This window comes from Haemaphysalis longicornis, unplaced genomic scaffold, assembly GCF_048455015.1.
Source record: "Haemaphysalis longicornis isolate Haplotype H1 unplaced genomic scaffold, Haemaphysalis longicornis Haplotype H1 scaffold_9, whole genome shotgun sequence".
Lineage (NCBI taxonomy): Eukaryota > Metazoa > Arthropoda > Arachnida > Ixodida > Ixodidae > Haemaphysalis > Haemaphysalis longicornis.
In genome coordinates, this window is record NW_027526460.1 from 10,885,292 (window position 1) to 10,905,456 (window position 20,165).

The 20,165-nt window shown below is 47.2% G+C and overlaps 1 protein-coding gene across 1 annotated transcript in view; it reads right to left on the reverse strand.

The window, feature by feature from the left end:
- LOC144151450 (MFS-type transporter SLC18B1-like) overlaps positions 1-20,165 on the reverse strand; it is a 48,415-nt gene that overhangs the window by 17,751 nt on the left and 10,499 nt on the right. The window contains exons 3-8 of the mRNA XM_077682502.1: positions 6,519-6,614; positions 5,532-5,605; positions 5,097-5,244; positions 2,293-2,361; positions 1,839-1,938; positions 270-424 (exon numbers count right to left, since the gene is read on the reverse strand). Of these exons, the coding sequence (XP_077538628.1) occupies positions 270-424; positions 1,839-1,938; positions 2,293-2,361; positions 5,097-5,244; positions 5,532-5,605; positions 6,519-6,614 (642 nt within the window). The remainder of the gene's footprint in view (positions 1-269; positions 425-1,838; positions 1,939-2,292; positions 2,362-5,096; positions 5,245-5,531; positions 5,606-6,518; positions 6,615-20,165) is intronic.

The following is a 20,165-nucleotide window of genomic DNA, read 5'->3' on the forward strand; positions in this document are numbered from 1 at the left end:
TGCTTTTCGCCTCCATGAGAAAAGCCGGCCACCGCGACCGGGCATCGAACTTTGGACCTTGTGCTCAGCAGCGCAATGCCTTAGCCACTGAGCCATTGCGGCGGGTCTTATCGCTCCCGTAAAAAAAGCTGTACTTAAAACCACCGTTGCTAGTAGTACAGGCCGAGATACACCTGCTGTAACGATGACAAACTTTGCGCAGGTTCGAAGCATGTATTCTGAAAAGTGTGCAGTAAATCCAGGATAGTGGAAAAATGTGGCAAGCTAACCTCTCTGAGGCTGGGCTCCAGCGTTGGCTCGTTGAATCCCAGCATACCCCAGCAGAGCACCATGCATCCAAGTCCGGCAATGAACATCGGGTCCCACACGAGCTTCGAGTAATTCACCGGCAGTTCTTTCGGGTCGTGTGCTTGAGCGTACGACCCTGAAAATGGCGGAAGGGGGACGAACGAATTCACATGCTTGAGGCCTTCTGTCCACAGATGTCCAGTATACCTAGCTGACTATTCTGCTCGGAAATTCGTGAAACGCAATGAATATGTAAAACGATCTGTCACATTTTTAGAGAATTCAATATCAGCCATTGAGGCTGACATTAAAATGACAACCAGCGGACTACCAGGGTGACAGAGTGAATACCGAGAGACGGGTCTCGAAGAAGGGGAAGGCCAGTTACTGAATGGAGGAATGGAATAAGGAGTTTCGGACACAAGCAATGGACTAGGGTGGCGCTAAACCGGAGCGGTGGACCTAGCGGGTTGTTGATGATGATTATGATGTAAAGGTTCTAACAACGCGACAGCATCCTGGATGCTCAATCACATCTGTTCAACAGTTCGACCGCAATCGATCACACGCACCGTGCATTTAATGCGGGCGCTACAATCGCGACAATTTCTCGTCCCGGCAGAGGCGTGCGCCGGGGTGAAATGTTGTAATTCCTTAGAACTCGTAGGGAATGGCATTACGAGGAGTTAGACACCACCCTGGGAGGAGACTTTTTTGCCCCAACTTCCGTGCGAAATTTCATTACACTGCGACCAACGGTTGCGCCGCATTCAGGAAAATCTCTTGGGCGCTGTTTCTTGCTTTTTTTAAAGCGAAGCTTTTCTATGCGTCACCGATTGCGTCGTTCGTTCGAGAAAAATGCATTGCAGGAAAGCCGACTTTACACAGTGGGTATCACAAATCGATGATGATGATAAGCAAAGGCACATCAAGCTCCTCAGTAAAGAAAAAACGCCTCGCGTGGTCGTAATCGAAGCTGGGTAGCGCAAGTTGGTGGAGGGGGCAGAAGACGCGGCCCGTGCCAATGTACTCCTGGAATGAGGAGGCCACCCTAAAGACTCTTCCCTAAGGAACAATAAATATGTTTAGTCTCTCTCTCTCCTCGCGTAATGAAGCCGACGTCTATTCGAATGCGCCATTAGGACACGGTCGTGGATTTTGGAGTTTGACTCAGGTTGGATGGGGGAAAACTTCGCGTTTTAACAATCTTTTTCTTAAGAAAGGGGCTTTGATGTTTTGCGTGCAGATGACGTGATACTGGGGAAGTTGCTACAGCTAACGCTGTGAAATATGCTACATAGGCATCTGCCCTCACGTACGCGAGACGTAAAATTCTTGTCTTAATTTTATTCTTAGCGGTTTAAAAGTTTTAAAATTTTAAGTATGACGAGCTGAAGGCAATTTCTAAACCTTCGAAAAATAAGCTCAGATATCAAATACTGGTTATATTGTATCTTATACAATTCTTTAAATGTTTTTAAGTAATAGAAAATGCGGAACAGCAGCATAAGTGTGATGGATGGTTTGGATGTATGGATGGCTCTTCTTACCGCAATCCTTGTTCAGGACGGATTTAAGTGCATAAATTGCCGGACCGGCTACGATGATTATTACGCCGATGACGAAGAATGGCATAGGGTACCCCCATTTCTGGAATAGACAGTTAAATAGCTTTTTATCCAACGCGCAAATACCCAGCAAGCCGAACATAAAATCCCGCCTGAAATTCATTGTAAACATTACATTTAAAAGCAATTGAATGCCGGGTTTCTTCAAATGCATGATTTAAAAAACTCCCTATATGTTACCATCTCGTAATAACTAGGTCAGTCTTTAGCAAGTACGTCAATCGTAAAGACAGTAAAAACGAAGATTGGGAGCAACCTTTACAGCAGTAATAGGGAGTTTTACTTCTTTGCGATCAATATTCTACGTAATTGGTCCCTGCTGAGAGCTGCCATGAAACTTTTTTTCAAAGAGACAACGTTGCTGTTTTGTGCTTACGTCGATGAGAGCACCGCCTAGGATTGATCCTATCATGTTTCCGCTTGTGAAAGTAAACTCCAAGGAGGCCTGCAAAGAAAAGGAAGAAAACGTCGCGCACTTCTTTTTTCCATTAAAGCCAAGGTAGCAGCTAATATTACTCCTGAAAGTGCTGATACTCTTTCGTATCTACTGAATAGTACGTACTTAAACAAATCGCTCCCGCCTCGTTTTTTTAAGATTCCTATCAACAAATACTAGCGGCATCCTGCTACAAAGCACCCTATCAAAGCTTCAGATCATGGGCAGAGCTTTGTGGTGATAGAGAAGAGGCACACAATAACGAATAAATACAGCTGTTTATGCGGACACCGATGGAACGTTGAGAGACATAAATAAACTAGGCGGCTTCCGCCGCAGCTTGGTTCACATGCAAAATACCGCCAAATATAGTCGCTGTTTCGGGGCCTCAACACATGTTCGCCAAGTGGCAGTAATTGTGCTGTTGGTGCCAAATCACATGCATGCCGTGAGGGTACCGCGCATGCCATGAAAGGACATGCACGGCATCGCATGCGCGGTAGACTCGGAGTCCAAGTAAAGTGCATGTGTTGTATGGATTCCTACAACCACCGTCTAGTCACACACGAAAGATATGCAGAATCCGGCGCACACAATGTATGAATCAAGCTATGTGCCTTACAGGCTGTCTCAGGACAGCCGGCTAGCGGGAAGACACTGATCCCGATATGCTAAATTCCTAGCTTGTGCATTTCTTGTTTGCTTCGACCCAGCAAGACGTTCAATAATATTATCGGCCCAATGTCTATCCCTCTGCAGTGCTACTCAATGTACTGGTTGGTGATCCACCCTCGGGTCATGGGACGCGCGGGTGATTCACGGGGGTGCCACGGAATAACCACCAAAGATCATTTACTGACAAACCTTATCCCAGTGGGTCAGTAACCCAGTAGTGAGCAGGCTTGTCAGTAACATTACGGGCTCATTCAGCAGACAGACCAATATTTTCGCGCTTATTTAGCCCGCGATAAACTGTACCATTTAAATATCCCGACAGGGAAGGGAATCGAACCAAGGGACGGACACGCGAGAGCGTCACGTGGAACATAGTGTTCTAGGTAGTTTAGCTATGACTAAAAATGTGCTAAGAGTAGAAATAAAACACAAGAAAAAGGAGCCGGCTCTTCTCGTGTGCCTCTAGTTTTCAATCTGAGGTTAGAAACATTGCGCGGTGCATGTAGTAAGGCGCTACATTCCGGAGCTGGCCTAAGGAGTGTGTGATCGATGTATAGAAACTCATCGTATTATGGGAGTTGCGCGACTTCGGCGTTATGGTTCCTTGAAGGGGCCCTGCAACACTTTTTTCAACTTCTTAAAAATACTGTTTTTTTTTTCATAGCATAATCAACCGCCGCATTGAGTCGGGGTCACAAAGTTCCTAAGCCAAAAAATATTGCTCTATGCCAATCAGAGAACTTATCTTGGAGTTCTTCGACTGCTCCAATTACGCCCTTACAGCAATGTAGCGGCTATTGGCCAGCTTTTTTTTTTTTCAGTTGAAGCAATAAATGCCCTCGATAGCCGTGTTGATAAAACAGCGACAAAAGCAAATAAGAAACGGGAGCCGGGTCTGCTGCGACGAGGAAATCACCCAGTGCCGCTCCCTGCTGGCGATAACTTTAGCTTTCACAATGGCTCTAGACGCAAAGGAAAGAGTGATAGCGTTTATCGGAAGTGTTATAGATTCTCTTCAATCGTCCTAAGTTCAAAAGCTCGAACACTTCCATGTTTTCATCTCATAACAATAAGCTTAAGGGTCCTCTGCAACTGTTTGTTGTTTCTGTTTTACCTGAACGCTTTAACATCATGCCTCCTTCGATACACGTGCGCGGATATAAACAGTATAGGTAGAAGATCAATGGGGTCAGGACTTACGGTAAGCTGTATACAACACGGAATGCGACGTTCCCGAAATTCCACGAATCAGAGTACCCTAGCTTCACACGTTTTTTAAAGTTTTGCTGTGTTACGATTCAGCACGCCGCTACCCTCTGCGCACATGCTGCAAGTTTTGTGTAGAGCTCTGTTGCTGTGTAAGAAAGCGTGCATTCCTCGGACAGGTTACGACACGGAGAACGGCCGCCGCGTGGGCGCCTCGCTGTCGGTGACTCCACCTCGGCAACTGCCGAATACGAAACAAACAGTTCTTCGTGTTGAGACTGGCACCTGCCAAGCGGGCGCCGCAGTCGAGATCTCCTCTGCCACTCTCTCAGGATCAACGTGCACCGCTACTGGCAGCTCTCATGAACACGGGAAAAAATGTTTGTGTGTGTCTGTACTATTTTCGTGCCGCGTACAAAGCACTAGAAAGGTTGTTTGACCATTAGGGCTTCAGAGATAAATACGTGGTTCATCCGACGCAGAATGCATTCGATTAACAGCATTGGATCCTGCTGTCGCTCGGTTCGAGTCTTGTTGTAGGCTCGCCCGGAAGGGGGATGTTCCTGTATCATCGTTGCTCATCTCTCACCATGCATTAAACAAGTAAAGTTTTGCCCTCGGCTTTTGTCGTCAACACCAAGGCAGGAAATGTTGCTGGGCGCCCGTCCACCACGCTACCACTACATGACGGAGGCGACGGAACCCGTTTCAAAGACGCCTCCCCGAATATAATAGCTGGCATGGGGTGGTCGACGCGGCACACGCCATTACTCGTGCAAAGTCGTTGATGCGATGTTATCTTAAATAACCGGGCAAGCATTGCTAAAAATCCATAACCACGCTTTCAAGATGAAATTACTTACGATAGCGATGCCCGTGTTGGAAACAAATCGGTTCGTGAACATCGCGTAAGCGCTGACAATGTACAGACTGTTCGCAACGCCGCCCAAGACAGCAGCAGTAAGGCTGACCGCCAGAACGATGGTTCCTCCTGGCATATAGTAAAGGGACCTGAAAGCAGAAGCAGAGATATAAATAACAAAGTTAAAGTGTATCTCTCTTGCACGTACCCGCAATGATATATCCCGAATAACAACCACCACGCCACATGATAAGCTAAAAAAACATCATTTTTATCTCCTAACCGCTATTCACCAAACCCAGGTGTTGCCTTAAAGCTACTTTAGGTTAAAACAAATAACAAGCAAATGTCGTGACCATGTTTCTATATTCGTAATTCTATTAGGTTTTATGACTTGATATCTCGTGAATCGCGAAAAAAACGGAGGCACTCTTACCCGAATATTGCGTTGAAAATGAAGCAACCCGCCAAGCCCAGAAGGTAGCAGGTGGCCGGGGAGCACCAAACCATCTGTGTCCAAAAGAACATTTGCCGGTAGGTTTAGCAGTTTGGCTCCGTATGCGTAACATTGGGAATATAAATGTCCTGTATTGCACACGGTGACACCTTTAATAGAAGGTACAGGACAATAAAATAATGTACGCATATCTGAAATCTGCTCAAGGGCTGGATCGCGTAGTGTCCACCTACAGTTATTGTTTATTTGTCGTGTTTGTAATTATATTGTAATTATAATAGCTGCAATGCTCTCAAGCTGAGAGGGGCAGTATTGGAAATAAAATATTCGATATAAATAGCACAACTATTGCGTATGATTATATCGGGTATGACTAGCAGAAGTCTGTTCCGAGAAGCGTACCGGGTGAACCACCGCTTCGCAAAAGGATTGTGATGGAACGCACCGACATTCACAACCACATACTTTTCAACCGAGAAATGATCGTCGTTTTCTTGCACTAAACAGTGGCATTTAAACAGACCCAGTTCAGTTAGAGCTTTACGGGGATAGAGTGTAGAAACAGTGACTGCAATCAAAAACCTAGTTGCCCAACGTAGATGTGTCTAGTACTTTGAACACATGACCAATCATTAGCCGACACCTACATCTACACTTCTTTCCCATGGCTGCTGGACCACGGACAATGGTCTGTCCGAAAATTCCCACTTTAGGGATCATTGGTCAATGTCACTTGTGCTTGCAGTTTTCTCAGCCGAAGTACATAGGTTTTACTCTATTCTTTAAAGGAAACGATGAAATATGTAGCATTAAGCGTAATCTGTAATACAAGCGCCCCTGAACACCCCCGATTACCTATGCAGGACAAAAGCGGTGAAATGTACTGGGATTAAAAACGGAGCTACGAAGAAAAAGCACTAGCGTCGTTTCTCACGGCGAAAAACAAACAAATGTTGATGAACTTACTATTCGTTCGGCTAGTACCGCACCGAACATCATTGCAACCTTGTACGTGGAGAATACGTAGCTGTACTGGTTAGCACTCAGGCCTTTTTCGGAAGCCTGCAAATAAGGATTACAAATGTCAAGCCCCCTTCACGGATGTGGAATAAGATGTTATCCACATGAGCTCAATTGCTACATTTGAACACAAGTTTCCACTTCAGCATATTTGTGCGCGGTATTTTTATTTCAACCCGCAGCGTGGATGTCCTCGCCTCAAAAAGATCAAGTGCTAAACAATAGAAATGTGAAAAAATTTGTGGGCTAATTAGAGAAACCCTTGAATATTTTTTACAAAAACGCAAAAGCTCAAAAAAGTCAAAACATGCTTTGATTAAGCAAGCATATTTTCACGCTGGTGTGCACGTGGGAATATAAAAAAAAGGTTACTTCTGTGATCCCATAGTAGCAACAGAAAGATTACGGGCCAAAAAGGGAAACAAAATAGGAAATCGCAAATTTATTCGGCTGCAGCAATATCTACATTATGAAAAGGAGACGAAAAAAAAAACACGGCGATGCCCAATAGAAAAAACACAGGACGACGCGTACTAGCAACTATATCAAAACCAACTCGCCCAACTTTCCATCATCCATTAATATCTCAACATCTACATGCTGTTGTCATCAAACGTAGGTCTTACAATGCGTTTACCAAACTAAAAAAAAAAAAAAAAACGTTCCAAAGTTAGAGGTTTGCAGAGGAGCCCGTCGCAAAAGAGCAAACCAGAGGAGGGTGACAGAGTAATCTTAACGTGCGCAAATGCATTTGCGCACGCACCTGCATCATGTGGGGCTGATTAGTTCTCTGGCTCAGTTTTGCTGTCTGCTTACACGCGTACCTCTCCCGCCGTAAACATATTGCCCATCGAGATGTCTGTTACGCACAAAGAACAAAGCCAAATAACTGTGAGGGGGCGGCAACCTCTCTAGAACTCTTTTCCCCGTGCTTTTTGTTTGCGCTCCCAACATCTGTGCAATGTTCGTTAAGCTGAATCTGACTCTTTGCGCTCACTTTCTGCCACTCCGAATATCCCGCGAAGCATGGGAGAAGTTGTGTAACTTGGCAAATCATCCGCCGTTCCCATAACTAGGCCTGTGTGAAGCCTCCTCTTCCTTTTCCTTTTGTGTATTCTCCCTCCCAAAAAATAAAATACAATAAAATGGGGAACAACAGCCGCTCCAGCAGGCCTATGGGAGGTGTAAAGCCACTAAAAATAAATGAACCAGGGTAATCACCCAAACTTTGCGTTTGGATGAAAACCAAACAGCAGATGACTTTTAAAACATACGCAGGGCTAATAAGGATGCGAAAGGAGCAGGCGAACACAAAATAATAAATACAATGAGCACTGTTTACCGTCCAGGACAACGAGGGAAATAGTTATGTGCACCGGAGGTAACGCACCACACAAAAAAAGAAAGCACATTGGGAACACGTCAATAGGTGAATAAAAAATTCACGTAGACATAGTAGACGCATAGAACGATGTACACCAGCGCAATGTACATCAGCAAAGATGTACTCTAGAACATCACCGGAGCACTTCGATGTGCGCCTCAGGGTCCGGGTTGCGGAGCGCTACGCGTCAGCGCTGGGAAAGAACACGGCGGTAGTTGGCGTGTGAAGGCGCCAAGCGGAACAAAGGAACTCTGAACCTGCGCGCCCTCTCTCTGCTCCTCCGAATTTCACGTGGAGCCAGGGATAAGTTCAACGTTACACAATAGTTCAGCTTTGTAAATCATCCACCCTTCCCGTCACTAGGCCTCCGTGGAGCCTCTTCTCCTTCTCCTCCTTCTCATCATCATCATCATCATCATTGTCAACAACAACCTAGCGAAAATAAAAGAACGCCAGCGGAGCCGGTGCCGAAACTGGGTCCTTCCGGTTGCGTGGCCGATGTCTTACCGACTTTATAAAGGTTTTGAACTTAGAAGGTCTGAGTATAGCCATTTCATCATTGGGCTGTGCTAGCACTGATTTAATTGGCGCTGTTGACGGGATCATCTCACTGCGCATGCGCAGCCCAGTCCAGAGTCTGCTAATATGTCATTAGGGTTTTTTTTAAGAATGAAAATGTTTATAAGCAAAGCATTGCATGTGACGACTGCTCAGCGGAAGTTGCTGCAGAGGTTGCTGCCTCGACTTGCGCGCAACAACGCTTGGGTGCGTATGTAGGAAAAAGAGGTCATGCACCCCTCCGTCTACAGACGACGATGGTTGAACGCGAAGCTTTTTCGTGGTGGATTTTTTGGTTGGTCAATATACACACCGGGAGTACAGAGAACTCTGGAAGTACGGGGGGATTAAAAGAATTATGAACAATGGAGCACACAGCCTCCGACGGATGCCGCACCGTCTGGCTGCACTGTCAGTAAACTGCACGCGTGCGTGGTTCTTTCAGAGCGTTTGAGAGTGTGGCCTACTGTTAGGGGAAATGCTTGACAAAGAAGAGAAGCCGGTCATTTATTTTGAGGCGTATTTTTATACTCTGTCACTACTGAGCATCCTGTTATCTACTACATTCCGGAGCCTTGCGGGCAGCAGGTTCATTGCAGCTAGCATGATGCGCTTTGAACGATCATCCTGCTCAGTGGCGACGCAGCGTGAAAAGGCGCCTCAAAATAAACGACCGGCGCCGCTTCATGATCAAGTATTTCCCATAAATGTAGGCCACCCTCTCAAACGCTCTCGGAAAAGTGCGCATGCGTGCAGTTTCCTCACTTTTTATCCAGATGGTGCAGCATATGTCGGAGGCTGTGCGCTCCGTTGTTCTCATTTATTTTAATCCCCCCTGTACGCCACACTTTTCTAGAATACCCACAGAAACTCTCGGGCGTGCATTCCGCAAGCCAACCGTATGGGTTTGGGGTGTACAGCGCGAATCGGTATCTGCTTGGCGTTCGCTTCGGCCATGTCGAAATGAAGCAATCAGCTGGATGCCGGCTTCATAACGCTTGGGACCCAGGTTCGAGTCCGCCCACGGGAAGCGTTTTTTTTTCTTTCACTTCGCCCACGATCATTCATCATCATTGTCAGAGAAAGTTGGCTTTCCTGCAGGCCGTATTGGCGTACAACGGCATCAGTGAGGACGCTAAAGCTTCGCTTTAATAAATGAGGCAAGTGAATGGCGATTGTCGTCCGAAATATTTAAAGGAGAGGTTCGTCGCGTCAGACCATGACAGTACACATAAGGCGTATCCACATGAGGGATTCCGCAAAACATTCATCTGCAAGAGTATCTGCGCTAAGACGTGCACATATGGCACGTTCCTTGCCCGAACGATATCGCGAATGCAAAACATTTAAAGGGACACTGAAGTGAATTTGTCAAGCTCCCGGTTTTGCTTGGACTGCGTAGACTGGCTCAAATTAGCACACTTTTCATCGTTTATCCGGTTGACAAGTTGGTAATTATTTTACAAAGCGCGAAAGAAGAAAAACTACCATGCGCGGTTTGAGGCGGCCGCACCAACTAAAGGCTGTGACGACGGGACTACTACTACTAAGTGGTTCAAGAGAAAAGGAAAGGAGATGCACTGGGGATATTATTGAGCCCAGCTGGGGGCTCACCTGCATACAACCCAGTGCGGGGGGGAGGAGGAGGAGGGGTATATAAAGATTAGAGAGGAGAAAGGGGGTTGTGACGACGGGAGGAGACGCACCGTGATTGGACGATACCCAAGGTTAGCAACCAAACAAGTTTCGGTTTCGGTTCTGTAAAACAACGTGCTTGACATTCTCAATACCTCAGTAATCGTCGTCCCGCACTTCTGGCATGTTGTCGGCTGTAAAATGCATAAGATAAGCCTCCCAGGACGGCTTGGAATCGTAGCAATCACTAGCCGAGGCCTACGCAGTGGATGAACGCCCTCCGCGTCCCCGCGGACGCTTAAATGCCATGCGCTTTTCCCCCATATTTGGAGCTTGCCTCACTCATGCCTGTATCGTAAAAAGCGTGTTCGCACCAGGCCAAGGGTCTGTTGATTCTGGCCTGTGCCCACTGCCCGCAAGCAGTCGGTGCTTATGGCAACAGCACGCCAACGAGAACTCGCCAGCGCGCCAGTGTCAGCCTGCGCGCGTTGTGTGAACTAGTTCGTGGAGCAATGAACGTTGCGGCCCAAAAAAAGGTGAACTCAGCACAGAAAACATCGGCGGAAAATGAAAAAGTTACCTTATAAAAAAAAGAAGAATGTACCCTTGGGGATTCGAACTCGTGACTTGCAAAACACTTGCAATGACATACCTAGCGCTTCAGACCACTCGGCCCCCTTTTTTTTTCTTTATTACCGTTTGTCTCAAACGAAACACTAGGTTACAGTGATTTTATAACATTCGCCACCTTTGCGATAAACACAAGTTTAAAATCTCTTCAGTTGAACAAGGTCATCAAGCATTGGTAACCATTCAGGTGGTTCGCTTAGCGCTTTGTATACCTCACGTATGTTGACCATACTCTCAATGAAATACTCTCTGGCGGGCCGCGCATTGGGATCGGCATGCCTGTCAGCCATCCTTGTGCGCCACAAGCTGTGCATGCTGATCAACATAAACATGTCGAATGGCACGCCCCCTGAATCACACACAGACAGAAAACGGATCCCGAAAGGGTTTATGGGCAGGTCCTTTTTAACAGTGCGCTGTAGGATGTCCCAGTGAAATCTCCCGTCTGAGCAGTCTAGAAAAATGTGGTCAATAGTTTCCGGCTTTAAGCATATGCGACAGTTAATGTTCCAGTGTATGTCCAATCCTTTCTCCTGGAGCCATGGCTTTACAGGAAGCGTGCCACTGTGGAGCTGAGAAAAGAAACTTTTAACGGAGGCGTGCACGGGCATTCTCTTTACCCTCTCGAGCACATCACCTTCCCTTCCCACTGCATACATAGACCTGTATAGGGGAATGGGTAACATAACATCAATGAGGTCCTTATATAACTTTTTGCGTGATACGTTGCTCAAGTACTCAATCGAAAATCTCACTCTCAATAATTTGAACGCCCATACAGCTTCGCGCATGAAACCACATAGACTCGTTCGTCTACCCCCAAAAGAGGACACAACAAATTCAGGTATGTGATCACGAAGGCGCACTTGAATGACAGTACATAGAAAGGGATTATTCTGATCCCTTAAGAAACAAAACCTGGTCACAATCTGCTTCAGAAACAAGTGGCAGAGCCCCAAGCCTCCTTTTCGAACCGCGCGGAACAGGTTCGAGCGGCTGGTCCGCTCCCAAGTCGATCCCCAAATAAAAACCGCAAACACTCTGTGTAGCTTCTGAACAGAAACTCTCATCATGGACAGCACCTGAAGGACATAGAACACTTTGGCTACAAGAAATAAGTTGCACACAGTAGCTCGTGCAAATATCGACAAATCCTTCCCACCCCACCGGGTTGTCTAAACTCTTGCGCGTTCTGTTTCCAGCGTCCAAAATTCGGTAGGCTGCCTGCAGTTATTGAGTGGTACGCCCAAGTATTTGGCCGGAGTTAACGTCCGCTGCATATTTTCAAAAACCTCAGGCGTGTCTTCCCACTCCCCGTGCCAGAAACCTAGTGACTTTTTCCAGCTTATAGCACTACCCGTATGTTTACAAAACTTTCCAGCTTCTTTTACAGCCTCTCGAACACTTTCTTTGTCGCTGCAGACTATGGCTATATCATGCGCATATGCAAATATTTTTACTTCGCTCTCAAAGAACTTATAACCACTTATTTTTCCACTGTTCTTAATCTTTAAACAAAACGGTTCCAAGTAGATGGCAAACAACAGAGCACTCAAAGGGCAGCCTTGCTTAGCCGACGATAGAAGCTGAATACCTGGCGTAACTTGCTAATCTCGGACAGCAACACCAGGTACCAGGTGCAATGACCACTAGGCCACGGGCGAGCGCTGCCGACCGTGGAAATATAAGGTATAACCAGTTTACTCTTTTATTTAGTTTTAGCATTTCAAGCAGCTTAGGTGACTATTTGTTGTATTGCGCTCGTGCAGTAAGCGTCCCCCAAGTTTCCACAATATCTCACGTCTAGCAGTTGCATTTCTTAGACGGAAAAGCGTTCGCAGATGCGTAGTCGTGCTGCTGATCGCTGTGCTTGTTCGCCCAGCGCAAGAAACTGCTTCCCGCACCCTAGTTTTACGGTGTACGGTAAAAGTATCAGTTGATTTCATTTCCTCAGTACCTATATTGACTTCGCTGACTCTTCTGCTGCCTTCAAGAGGCCTTATATTTTCCTACTGGCTTACCAGTCAGCGAAGCGTCTCATGTGCGCTTGTGCAGCGCTTGTGTGAAGCGACCTTGACTTGGAGCTAGATACAGTGTACAAACTAACGAAGTAAAAAAGTCACATTCTTCCATTCACAAACGTGTCCTGGCTTCGTTTCAACTGGGCGAACGAATTGCGACGACCCGTCGGCGACCGGCGGACGAAACGCTGGGCCGACTGATTCTGTCTGAAGGCCGGGGAGCCGTGCAGTAGCGCAGCCAATCGCCAGCTCATCTCCTCCCGACGTCACACAAAAACGCCATACAAAATGGGCGAGGGTGCAGAGAGGAGGACAGCATTTTCGAATTGATTTTTTTACTAAATAAATTCGCGTAAACGTGCTCAGAGTGGTCGAAATGGGGCCTAGGGACTCCGGACTACAATTTGCGCTCGTAATCCCGCAATGTTTACAAATCACTTCAGTGTCCCTTTGATTAGGAACACGTCAAACAAATCTGGCGTCCTGCCTAGTGCAGCAGCTTATCGTTTGGGAAATAATGCGCATGTCCCAGAAAAGAATAAAAGGCCTGCGGCGAAACCCGCCGCAGGCCTGTCCCGACGTAGCCATACACCCACGAACATACGGTCATAAACGTCACTTGTCTGAGGACCTTGCCTGCTTCTTCGTCTGGAACAGCGCGATATGTAAACTGGCATACGATGGGATTTGAAGCATTTTTTGTAGTTTCGAAGGGGTGTTTTGGGAATTAACGGTTACAACGGCGCTATTTTTTGCAGAGGGCGAAGCCAGTGGACTATGCATTGTCATGAATGAAGCTGAGGTAGCAGTGACCCACTCCGCTGGGCGACTCGGCCTACTGGAACCTTTGACGAGCCAGACAACGATTGAACTTCGTTGTTCTTGATCGTCAACCAAGTGAGCTACAGCGACAAGGAGCACGCTTTCTTGATGACCATCCGTTCCAAGACCCACGTGCTGTCATGTGACTGGTGCTGCGTTCCAATTTGCAGACAGCTTGGTAGACAGTCTACGAAGCAGTCTAACTAGACGTCTAAAGGAATGAAATTGGAACGGCGCCTCGGTCGCAAACGCAACACCAGCGCAGACGACCAGCAGACGACAGCGTCGTTGCAGACATGTTGAGAAGAGCAAGCCGCAAGTTTCGTAACTAATATTAACGTTGTTATTACAAACGTTACGTAATTTAAAAGCTAGGCAAATTCACCTTCATGACTAGTAAATTTTATTAAATATTTAAATAAAGGAACAAGTGCTTTTGGTTCAACATAAAAACGCAAAAAGGTGGCGCTGGCGTCGCTTTTCAGTTTAGATAGGAAGGTAGCCTGCATCGTTGCTGACTTCGATGCTGTCTCCTCGAAGCAGTCTTCGTTGACTGCTTCGTTCGAATTGGAACGGGGCTTAACATAGCGTACTGTCCGCGAAGACGGCAACGAAGCTGTCCAAACCGTAAATTGGAACGCAGCCTGACCTTCGGAAACTGTAGCAGACGTGCGCGTTCGGAAGCGCCCTTGACGAGTTCCTTTGAGACCGTTTCGTGTGCTGTCTACCGTAGGAGAAGACGTCCAAAGCGTGCTTTTCGCGGAATATAGCAAGCTACGTTTCAGAAAGCGGAGGAAGCGGCTGTTGCTACTGGAACAGGAAATGATTGCCGCTGAGGCACGCAGTAGTGTCGTAGCCGGCGAAGTGCACAAAGTGCAAGCGGACTTCCAGGAGGTGTACCGAAGTAGTGTACGCCATGACTTGCCGAAATACGGGAGTGATGCGTGCCCCCACTTGGAGGCAAACTGTTTCAAATATGACAGGAAAGGCCATATCCAGAGAGCCTGCAGTATAATGGGGGCAGAACTTTTTATGAAAAAGCATGTCAAGATAAATTTAAGACGACCAATCTGAATGGCATAGCGGCTGCTCGACACAATCCTGTCACCGCACAGATGAACATCAACGGCATTTTGGTGAATATGCAGCTAGGCACGAGAGTTGCTGGCTCGGTCACGTCATGACACAGTTCCCATAAACTAAAATATTCGGTTGTCCTCGAGCCTACTATAGTCAAACTTTCTACCTACTCATGAAGGGTGCCTCTTCTGTCAACGTGCAGCTCGGCCATTACTGTGCAAGTCTAACGCTCCGTGTCATCGACCCGAAGGGTCTACCTATACTGGGATGGGAGTGGTTCTACGCAGTTCGGCTGGAGTATACGAGGACCTGCAGGAACAACCTAGCAAGGTCAGATACTTGTACACATATACCTATTACGCCAGAGCTTGACGCATTGCTGGCCCATTTCCTACCCCTTTTCAAAGAAGAAATGGGCACTATTTTGGTAGACGCGCCGAACTTTTTTCTCAAGCCTGATATGAAGCCGAGAGTACTGAAAACAAAAATTCCCTGTTCACGTTACTAATCATAACTTTGACGTTGAGAGCTAGAATGAAAAAAAAAAAAAACAGAGGTTATCTAAGCTTGTGCGTGACAGCGTGCAGCTGCGGGATGTTGCGGTGTTTGATTGTGAATGCGATGATTTCAGTATTTTGACATCTACATTGTGTGAGCGTCGTGGCGGGGCCGGATCTTGGCCGCCTGGTGTCATCCATCGTTTAGCAGACAGAACTTGTGGCGCTGAGCGGGCCGCCAGGGGTTCGAAAAGGAGTGTGAAAACTCGCGTAATTGGAGGCTGTTTAGTGGGTATTTTAGGGCATTTATGCTCATTGTGAAGGCATCTCACTGGTTTTTAGGATCTTTGCGTACATGTCGGCTACGTGCTTTATTGAGGTGATGAAATGTTCCGGGAAAAGAGGCGCTTTAGTGCGATGGCGTCGGTTTACGGCCCCGTTGGCGAACATGCCTTCCGAGCTCCGTTCGAGAGCCAACGAACGAGCTTCACTCGCCAAATTAGCACTTTCAGAAATCACGTATTCCTTCTTTCTTCGCGCCGTAGTACAACTGTCGGCAAACGTACAGGCGCGCCTCCTGCCCTCCACCCTCCAGTTGTTGCTACATCCAACTCCCGGTTCGGGCATGTGCCCGCTTCTGGCTTCCGCCGTCGTCGTTTCTGGTTCGCGGCGATGACCTCTTTTCACGGACGTTTGATTCGCACGGCTGATAACCACGGCAGCTGCGGATGGCTAGCATCCACAGAAAAATAATTTGATGAGCGTTGAAACATTTGTTTCCGCATTTATTGCCGTTCATTCACACCATTCACGGGTCATAAACCCGCTCGACGGATCATAAACCCGCTCGACAACCCGCGAATTCCCATAATTGCAGCTGTGCGTTTGCCGCGTTGGGGTGGCGCGTAAGCGTGCAGGTGTTCTCTTATGCCCAGAAGATCGAGGGAGAACGCCGAAGCAGGCTTGTACTCATGCCTCCAACAATTAATCGTGAAATACGAAACACAAGGAGGAGACGGAACGTTTCGCGGATTGCGGTTGCAATCAATGCTAGTCCCAAGGAAGGACCTTTCTCGAACGACAGCTCGCTATCCCGCGGTATGAAAAGTAAAAGTATTTAGTGGGTGGGATGGCCTCTGTCTGCGACTAAAAATGGCTGGGGTTCTAAATTTCTGAAACTAGTTATCACGAGGACAAAACAATGACTATGCACACAGTGTTTCGTGCAAGTTTGCTTTGGCTTGACATTTCAAAGCGTGCCGTCTAGTTGTCGCTATGATTGCAATTCATCCCTTCGCTTGCGCTGAAGGGCACGCAAACCAACGAACCAGCCGGCGCACCATCGATGACAAGACTGAGGAACCGAGCGCCGGCAGACCGCTGGCAAAACATCCCTTCGTGTGTGTGCATCCTGTGTTCCTCTCGTTTTCGTTCCTGTAAACTCAGTCAGGGCACTGTTTTCATTTATAAGTCGTGAAAGGCTCGCCTTGTCACGCGGCTAGCATATGCTCGTGAACCGCACGCACAGACGGCCGAGCCGCCGCTGGGTCGTAAGGCGCAGGGGAAGCAGCAGTTTCAACCTGTCGTAACGCAGCGGAGAAGCTCCAGAGCAAGCGAATCGCTAAGAAAGAAAGACGCAGCCTGCGCACCGTCGGCTCAAGGTCATTGCGGTGCGATGACTGACCTTGAAAGAAGTAATATAGTAGAGCCTTCGCTTTATATCATGAGCCTGTTTTGATAGGCGTGAAGACGTAGTAATTCACCAAAGCTGCAGCATGTTTGAGATGTGAGTGATCGTCCATGCAAAGTTGCGCGAGCTGTTACTATAACTATACTATAACTGCACGAATAGCACCTATACTCCCATTTGTCGAGTATATATGCATCGTGCGCGGCACGAAGCTGGCGCGCACTTCATTGTTTGTTTCCGGCACTTGGCGGTGGTAGCCAGCGCCACTCGGCCTACTCGGGGTGAAGGGGACCTTCTTTTTAACCCCCGGGCCGTGACTCCAGTGTCTACGACATGTCGAGAGTGGTCGACCAGCGTTTTCGGACCATTGTAGCAGCGCGGCTTTCGGAAGGACTTAAAATAGTGGTTGACATCAGCCCTAACACCAACGTGTTTAAAATCTTGAAATTATGGAGCCGGCGTTAGAATCGCCGGGCGGATTTCCGGTGTTGGCGAAACCGTTCAGCTGGTATGACGTCGGCGCGCAATCAGATAGCCCCCTGGCATGCGGCAGCCAAGTGGTAAGGACTGTAATTTCCGCTCCATCACCGACAAAGTGATGTTTCACGCGCCGAGGTGCACATGTGCACCTCGGCGCGGGAAAGACTGATACGGACCATTTGTGGATCTTTAGCGCGCGTTCCGAAACACCGCAGCGTTGTCGTGCTTGCCCTTCATCAGAAAAACGGGTGTTGCAGTCAGTATGTAGTCCGCGTTTTCGTGCTCAGCTGCACAACACCCTAGCCACTGATTCACACCGCGGGTAATTTCCGCTTTGTTGCCACCCCATCACGTCTTGCTGCTCGTCTTAATTAGTACAGTGTTTCCTTTCATCGTCCAGCGTAGCCTCCGAGAAGGCCTTCTGCGATAACTCGGCGTATAGAAGTTGTACGGGATATCTCAGGCTAGTAAACGTCCATGAAAAAAAAAAAACTTATCAATGTACTTAAACTTTGTGAGTGTATTCCCCAGTTTCGAATCCTAAGTTAGTGCGCAAAATAAAGCTCCATTTACGCAATCATTCATCAAGACATTTTTCCTGCTTTACCTCCTCCACCGAGATCACTGCGTTCAAATTTAAAATTACAGATCATTGCCTAAATGCAGGAGTATTGTTCTTAAACCCCTCATACTTTGGCTTATTAAGTTATTACCAATGTTTTGCGTAAAATGCTATTAATGTCTCTGTTACCGTCCGCATTTGTTGCGGAAGCAGCACTTTCCCATTAGCCCCCCCCCCCCCCCCCCCCCCACCCTCCATTAAAAAAATCGTGAAACAGGTGTCGCTAGGCCACTCACTTTCCCGCACTAAGAATGGCGGCATCAGGATTTGCAAATGACGAAATGGCATTCCCGGAGATTGTCTAAACGTTTTTCTCCAATAGTCGTAATAGTAGCACCTTTATTGGTAAAGAGGGCCAATAAAGGTGCTGCTACTACTACTATTATTGAAAAATAAGCACTAAGTCATAGACATCTGAATGTAAAATAAATGCGTGCGGGAATTTTCGCTGAGATCGTGCTTTTTCCAAGCCACAAACCTAGTGTAGAAAATGTTATGAAGTGGGGTGCCTCGCCACAGGCGGCGTGCTATGTTTCTGTTTCAATTTTTTTGAATGTTTTGGCTTGCGGTAAAATCACTCAAACGGGCCATGCGGGGGGACGCTAGAGACTACGGTGCCTACGGGAAATTATTAAATTATTACGGCACTGAACAACGCACCATTCCGGTACGCGGCGGCCTTCAACTTAGTTGATGGCCAATGGCGTGTGTATTAACGACGATAGTCTTTCTTTGGCTACGTAATCGCGAAAATTTTGGCCTGTCTCTCTGCCTGTCTGTCTGTCTGTCTGTCTGTCTGTCCGCCACCTGATTCAACAGCCCGACAGAAAGTTTTAAAAAATTTGCAAAAAGAAGTGTATATATATCTAACGCCGTTTTCAACTTACAAATCACCGGAATGGGTCATAAATGTTCACTTTATGCAGCACCAAGAAAACCTGAAGCGTGTTAGGGGCAAGGTCTCAGTACAAAACCGACAGAAGCAACGTTGTTTAGTTAGGAACGGACGTTCGGATTTGTTTGTGCGATAGGAAAATTAAAAAAAAAAACGCCTTCAAAAAAGGGAGAGAAGTTGCACGCTCCCCCCACCAAATGGAATGCAGACAGTGTGAGCGCGGGAAAATTCAATTGAGTAGAGAAGCTCGCCATTGTGTTGCGCATAGGTGGAGCGAGAGGGGACGGCAAGCGCCTGAGGGGCAGGATGGGGAGGGAGGAAACTAGTACGTTGGAGACTGTATTACGTTTGACGAAATTTACAACGGGGCAAGCAGTTACGCGGCCAATTCTTTTTCTACAAATTCTTCCAGGCAGCACTACCTCACCGAGACGTTTTACTAATGGGGGGGCAGAGAGGCGGGGCTTGACGATCAACTGTGCCTGTTCGCCGCCATCACAAGGTAGCGTGGAAGCGACACTGGTTTGCTTTGAATCCTTACAACTAAAAACAGAGCCAAGGAAGAGACAGTTGCCCTTCTGCTGTTGCCAGGAGGGCAACTATCTAGTAAACCTGAGAATTGGGCCCTGGCTAGCTTTGAGCGCTTTGTCACATGCCCTTTAACGGCAGAAGAAAAGAAGGAAAACAGGAAAAGTAAATGCCAGCCTTGATTGTTTATTTATCAGCAAACATTGCGTCATTAAATGAAGATCATACTGTCAAAGAAATACGCAACGCGTGCTCTTTTATTTCTATCCAACAGCTATTCCCCCTTTAATGTCCCGTTATTGATTGAATTACGACCCTTTGTTGCTATATAGGTGATGTTAACACACCAAAACAGAGACTCGCTTCTTAATCACTGAATTCCTCGGTGCTTGGATGTCAACTTCGTTGTACCAGTAGAAGATGTTAGCACCTACACTGACACTCAATCCCAAAACACTGATGACTTTCGGGTTTTCGGCACGTACTGGATGAAGGAACCAATATGGTTCATGACCATCATCAGTGCGGGGTGCAGAATGGTTTTGTTATTAGATTTTTTGCCTCCTCCTCCTCCTTCTCCTCCTCTTTTTTTCTCCTAAAAACCTTTCTCTCTCTCTTTCTGAATATGCAACGGGCTAGACCTTCCTATTTATTTATCGCGTATCTTTCCGGTACATTCTCAGCGGTTACACCCAGCCCTCCATATTTTGTTGCGGTATGTGCCACAGCAATCACGTATTCCCGAAATTTT